The sequence below is a fragment of the Salvelinus fontinalis genome, chromosome 33, assembly GCF_029448725.1.
Source record: "Salvelinus fontinalis isolate EN_2023a chromosome 33, ASM2944872v1, whole genome shotgun sequence".
In the NCBI taxonomy this organism is placed as follows: Eukaryota; Metazoa; Chordata; class Actinopteri; order Salmoniformes; family Salmonidae; genus Salvelinus; species Salvelinus fontinalis.
Window position 1 is genome coordinate 46,557,773 of NC_074697.1, and position 6,264 is coordinate 46,564,036.

General features: G+C 43.3%; 1 protein-coding gene across 1 annotated transcript; it reads right to left on the bottom strand.

Moving 5' to 3' along the window:
* Positions 1-634: 634 nt before the first annotated feature.
* On the bottom strand, positions 635-5,962 carry tbcb (tubulin folding cofactor B). Its single transcript, XM_055896424.1, has 7 exons — positions 5,791-5,962; positions 5,406-5,572; positions 4,472-4,615; positions 4,026-4,122; positions 3,546-3,737; positions 2,747-2,819; positions 635-2,571 (listed from the first exon to the last, which is right to left on the bottom strand). Exons 2-7 carry the CDS (start codon positions 5,523-5,525, stop codon positions 2,457-2,459), a joined length of 741 nt encoding a protein of 246 aa, XP_055752399.1. The 5' UTR covers positions 5,526-5,572; positions 5,791-5,962; the 3' UTR covers positions 635-2,456.
* Positions 5,963-6,264: the final 302 nt, after the last annotated feature.

Here is a 6,264-nt window from a genome sequence, read left to right on the forward strand (position 1 = left end):
CCGTCAGTGTGGATAGGGGCGTGCTCTCTCTGCTGTTTCCTGAAGTCCATGATCAGAGAGAGGTTATTTTCCTGGCACCACTCTGCCAGGGCCCTCACCTCCTCCCTGTAGGCTGTCATTTTCCGTAATCAGGCCTACAACTGTTATGTTGTCTGCAAACTTGATCATTTAGTTGGGAGGCATGTGTGGCCACGCAGTCATGGGTGAACAGGAGGCTGAGCACACACCCTTGTGGGGCCCCTTTGTTGAGAGTCAGCGAAGGTGTTGTTTCCTACCTTCACCACCTGGGGCGGCCCATCAGGAAGTCCAGGACCCAGTTGCACAGGGCAAGGTTCAGACCCAGGATCCCGAGCATAATGAGCATGGATAGTACTATGCTGTTGAAGGCTGAGCTATAGTCAATGAACAGGTATCAAGGATGACAATTGGGTACTTTTACGACCACTGACCATATTCCTTCCGTCAGTGCTTCACTGTTCAGTGTCCCACTGCAACCTGACAGTTTCGGGATAAGCATGATGACATCTCTAACCCTTGCCTAGAGATCTCTTCTACCTCTCTTTTCACCATGCATGAGGTACTTTGTTTCTGTCCTACTAATGGTGAATCAGAGTAAGAATCGGTAAAATACACCTTGAGCATCACATCTGCTGGTATGTTTATTTTATTGTGCATAAGATACCATTTCACTTTGGCACATCAAAAATAACACCAGCACCTTTGTGATTTCATAACAGATTGCAATTCATGGACCAATCAGGGCCTGTCAGTTGCTGACAAAATCCAGGGGAAAAAATACAATTCAAATAAAAAAGGAATGCATGAATCATTTGCTTTTATATTCATAGTTTCTCTTCCAAAACTGGCTCAATCACATGCGCGTCAAAACAAATGACAGAGCACATGCTTTCATGAGTCAAACTCTGAAGTGGCGATGAGGAGCAGTACAATGAAGTTCAGTAGAAACACAGATAAGATGTGTCATCCATCTGAAAAGTGAATTGTCGTCAGCTGAGCTCTAGGTCTGAACTGGATGCTTTCTATGTGCATAACTGGCGTTCAGACATTTGAAGTGTTGGAGCGTTAGAAGCAGTTTAACATTTTCCAGAATCTAGAACAGGGACATGACACACAAAGGGCTTGATGGTACAATAACCGTTGAACTAACAGATATTCAAATAAACTGTCACTAGTCAGTACAACTAGATATTTTGTTGTAGTGTGAATTCTTGCAGTCCAAAGAATGGGATTCATTTAATGAAGTTTAACAAAACCATCGCCTGATAATTGACATCTGATTCACATTGTGACGCTTTTTATAACTGCCTATTATTAATATAGAATCTAGGATGTGATGGACAATTCAGGTTCAACTCAAAATTCTGAGGACATCAATTTAGGAATGCTTGCATTCTACAGCCACTGGATCAAATGAACTAGTAGGACCACCGGGTTATCATTTACATTAAATACATCCAACAATGTAGTTGTAACAAGGCATCAAAGACTGTACTTTAATTCGAGAGCGTTTCACAACTCTCCTCATTCAATATACAGTAAATTCCACAACAAAAAAAAACATTTAAAGATGCAGTCCTGGATTTTAAACAAATTCGTAAAATATGGCACAAATTGGATTTGTAACATGAATTTCAAAATACACATACAAATTGCCAAATTCATATCATATCACACAAAATTAATGATAGTAAACAAAAAACAGGGACCAGTTTTGACTCAGGAGCGCCACTTTCAAAACTACTGTGAAATTACTTATGTAAACAAGGTATTTCTGTTCAATAAATTTGCAAACATTTCTAAAGACCTGTTTTTGCCTCATCATTATGGGGTATTGTGTGTAGATTGTTGAGGAAAATGTTTTTATTAAATCCATTTTAGAATAAGGCTGTAAAGGATGAAAAAGTCAAGGAGTCTGAATACTTTCTGAATGCACTGTACAATCGTACATGTAGAGATTGAAAAAAAACTTGCATTTTATTTGGAACCCAAAAGTCTGCTCTGATATAGAATGCTAGTGAAGAATATTAGTAGTCATCTTCCATCTTGGAACAACTCATCACTGAGCAGTGTAATTGAGTGGGGGCAGTGGGTACTTCTGAAGGGAAGGTGATGCATAAGAGGACCACTTCATACCCTCCGACAGAGTTCACATGAAACATTGACTAGGTTAGATCCTCCCATGACGGTTTACTCACGTTCTGCACTGAATTTCTATTCTGATATCAAACACCTATGCTAGATTTGGTCCTAGGTGATACTGCCTCCTTACCCAGTTGCAGCTCTCTGTAGTCCAACCCATACCTCCCTGACCAGCGCAAAACAAAATAAAGTTAATCGCAATGACACTGTCCCTCACCGCGGGTTCGTAGTCGGACTGGAGGTCAATGTTGAACCCATCTGCCCACACCCTTTGACTGGGTGACAGCATTACAGTTCTACATCTCGTCCAGACCGTAGTCTTCCTCTGGGAAGTCCCCCACGGTCACTGTCAGGGGCCTGACAAACGCACCGTACTTGTTCTCACATTCAAAGTATCGCTTCTCCTTCACACTAAGGGAAGAGAGAGAAGAGACATCAAGCACATTTCTGACAGAGAAACTCATGCGGTCTGCACCTCTCCATAGGTCTAATACAAGAAATACAAGTCATGATGCAAGGTAGCTCTTAACAGGGAACATTCTCAGACACCATGTGATGTCACAAAAAGTATGCCAGTTGCCCTCACCTGCCATCATGTTTCCCAAGAGGCTCATCATACTTCACTCCCACCCAATGACCTGGCTTGAAATCTACTGTACCTGCAAGACAAAAAATAACAGTGTTTTCTGTTGGAAAAGGAGTGCACATTTGTGGCCTGCTGGCGGTCATTTTGCATGGCGCTGGTAGTGCTCCTCCTTGCACAAAGGCGGAGGTAGCGGTCCTGCTGCTGGGTTGTTGCCCTCCTACGGCCTCCTCCACGTCTCCTGATGTACTGGCCTGTCTCCTGGTAGCGCCTCCATGCTCTGGACACTACGCTGACAGACACGGCAAACCTTTTTGCCACAGCTCGCATTGATGTGCCATCCTGGATGAACTGCACTACCTGAGCCACTTGTGTGGGTTGTAGACTCCGTCTCATGCTACCACTAGAGTGAGAGCACCGCCAGCATTCAAAAGTGACCAAAACATCAGCCAGGAAGCATAAGAACTGAGAAGTGGTCTGTGGTCACCACCTGCAGAATCACTCTTGTTTTGGGGGGTGTCTTGCTAATTGCCTAGAATTTCCACCTTTTGTCTATTCCATTTGCACAACAGCATGTGAAATTTATTGTCAATCAGATTGACTTGGAGTTACATTGTGTTGTTTAAGTGTTCCCTTTATTTTTTTGAGCAGTGTACATTATTCAACACTCTGGCTTGTAGAGACTATTGCGTCTTTTTAGGGCAACTTCAGTCAGACTGATAATCCATGGAGTAACCATGGTAACAGTCTGTTTAGACTAGCCTAAAACCTGTTGCGGAAAATAAGCTTCAACCTCACTCACCAACATACATAACGGTGCCAATCTTGGTGGGTAGCCCAACAACCTGCACTTGGCATCGGTTTCCGACGCCAATGGCAGCAGCAGCAGCCTCCTCCTCGGCCTCACGAGCTACAAGCTCGGCCTCCTTTTTAGCCGTCTCTTCTTCATTGAAGCGACCAACGCGTTGCTTCTTCATGAATGACCTTACAGAATCTGAGGAGGAAAGATGGACAATCCACATTGAAATCCCTGTATTACAATGGTAATAGTTTGCCACTCAATCATTACGTAATGTACTGAGGAAAGGTTTTGCCATGTAACCTCAAACTGAAAGGTAACACAGGATGTAGATGAGAGCAAGTATCACTAGTTCTCTGTTGTGGCACTCGAAAGTGGCAAATGGCTTTCAACAAGTCTTTTCTCCACTGCTTCCGATTCAATTTCAAATGTAGGCATACGCTTTAGCTGTGAATGACGGATGATAGTGCAAGCTCACGGTACCTGTCCTCTTCTCATAGACCTCGTCTGGAATCTCAAATTTCTCCACTTTAGACAGATCACTGAACTCTCCGCTCTGGGCTCCACTCCGGTCAATCACCTAAGTACACAGAATTCACCATCATCCTGACTCAGATTGAATTTAAAAAAAATAACAGAATGGCTCAGTCATCGTACAGGTGCCAGTCAGTTTCTGCTTTTAACCAAATGGTCGCTGTTTAGCCCAATAAGACAAGTATTGCAAGGCAACAATATAACCTTGTCGAATGTAGAAAGAGGCTGGTAATCAAGCAAGCAAAGTCATGCTGTGGTCAGCATTCTTGTGAGCATTGAAATCACTTGTGTATTAAGAGACCCTATCAACAGATCTAACATCTTACGCATGACTCCAGTGTGAATAAGGGTAAACAGGGGACATACCACATGAGCAGTGTTTGAGAAGTACATACATGAATTTTGCAGTCATCATCCACAGGGTAGGAACCTAGCAGGGCCTCGTTGTCATCCAGTTTCTGCATGAACTTGTCAGTAGTACTGAAAAGCTGCAGTTCCATGCTGGAGGCCGGGGTACCCACAACCATCTCCAATTTACCCTAGAGGGAAAAAATAGACCACGAGAAACTGCATCACATGGCCACAGGCTGTGCTGTACCTGTGGTCTTACACCGAACCCAAACCGGCTGCGCGCGTGGTGCATAAATTTATTTTGCCCCCCCACACCAAACGCAATCACGACATGCAGGTTAAAATATCAAAACAAACTCTGAACCAATGACATTAATTTGGAGACAGGTCGAAAAGCATTAAACATGTATGGCAATCTAGCTAGTTAGCTTGCACTTGCTAGCAAACTTTAATTTGTTATATTTAACTAGCTTACTGTTGCTAGCTAATTTGTCCTGGGATATAAACATTGAGTTGTTATTTTACCTGAAATACACAAGGACCTCTAATCCGACAATTAATCCACACATAAAATGGCCAACCGAATCGTTTCTAGTCATCTCTCCTCCTTCCAGGCTTTTTCATCGTTTAAATTATATGGTGATTGCATCTAAACGTTCATTGTATTACCACGACTACCAGCAAAACAGTTCGTCTGTCAATCACCCACGTGGGTATAACCAATGAGGAGATGGGAGCGGCAGGACTTGCAGCGCGATCTGCGTCAGAAATATGAATGAGTTCTATTTTAGGCCTTGGCGTCGCTCGTGAGCAGTGTGGGTGCAATAATTTAATAACATGGATTTCTAAATTTATTTTGCGACGCTCGCGCACGCGACGTGTCCGGTCTGGTCAGCATGTTAGTGTCTGCAGTGCAGAGGGGCAATTGATACATTATTAAGATTCAGAGGCCCGAAGGACAAATTACCAACAACTTACCTTGAATTCGGCGATGGTGATTCCCCTGTTATATCGTTTATTCACCTCGAACGAACTGATGGTACTGGTCAGCCGCACCGACACTGTGGGATTGGTGATCACTGTCACGCCACCGTCCATTTTCAAGCTTTCGTTTCGCCGGTGTTTAACTTCAGGCACAACGACCACTGCATAAAATATATACAGTTAGTCAGCTAGTTAACATTCTCACCTAAATAGTACACAACAGTTGCAAATGGCTTTCAACATGGCTAGTCAGATACAAAGTTCACAGTTTAGAAAAAGAGAACTAGCTAGCTACAGTAGCTAGCATGCACGCAGCAAACTAAACAAAGTTAGCTAGCGAACGTGAGTCCTTCCAGCTTGGTCGCTCACAAATATTTACCTGTCCTTCTGCGCTTTTCTTGACGATCTCTATAAATAAGTAACTACTATCAAATAACTGTGTGTTTTTAGACTAAATCAATCCAGGGACCATGTGCTGTAATCTCAGAGAAGGGTGTCTGGCGGATGTGTTGTTCACCTCAAACGACAACACCCACAGATCCTGCTACGCCCAGTTCTGGAACCTTCTATCCGCCCACAACCCAGGGAACCAGTCATGTCATTAAAATGTCGGGTGGGTATTTAGGTTGACCAATGGGTAGCACATTTCTAAGATGCGGTAACAGAAAGAAAGGCTTTGGGATGCCTACTTAGGCACGTCAATCATGTTGATAGAAGTGGCCTTTCATGATTAGTAACCAATCATCAATGTAGGAATCAATGCGGGGTTTTGCGTGAAAGTGCCACGCCCAAATAATAGAAGTATTAATTGTATCCACATAGGAGCGCTATAAGCCATATAAAGCCCAAATGT

What these genes read in the sequence shown, in the direction of transcription:
- tbcb (XM_055896424.1), bottom strand. Translation starts at nt 5,525, where the DNA reads ATGGACGGTGGCGTGACAGTGATCACCAATCCCACAGTGTCGGTGCGG. An exon ending in TCACCATCGCCGAATTCAAG is followed by an intron (nt 4,616 to 5,405) that starts GTAAGTTGTTGG and finishes TTTTCCCTCTAG; the next exon opens with GGTAAATTGGAGATGGTTGT. An exon ending in CTTGGGAAACATGATGGCAG is followed by an intron (nt 2,572 to 2,746) that starts GTGAGGGCAACT and finishes CTCTTCCCTTAG; the next exon opens with TGTGAAGGAGAAGCGATACT.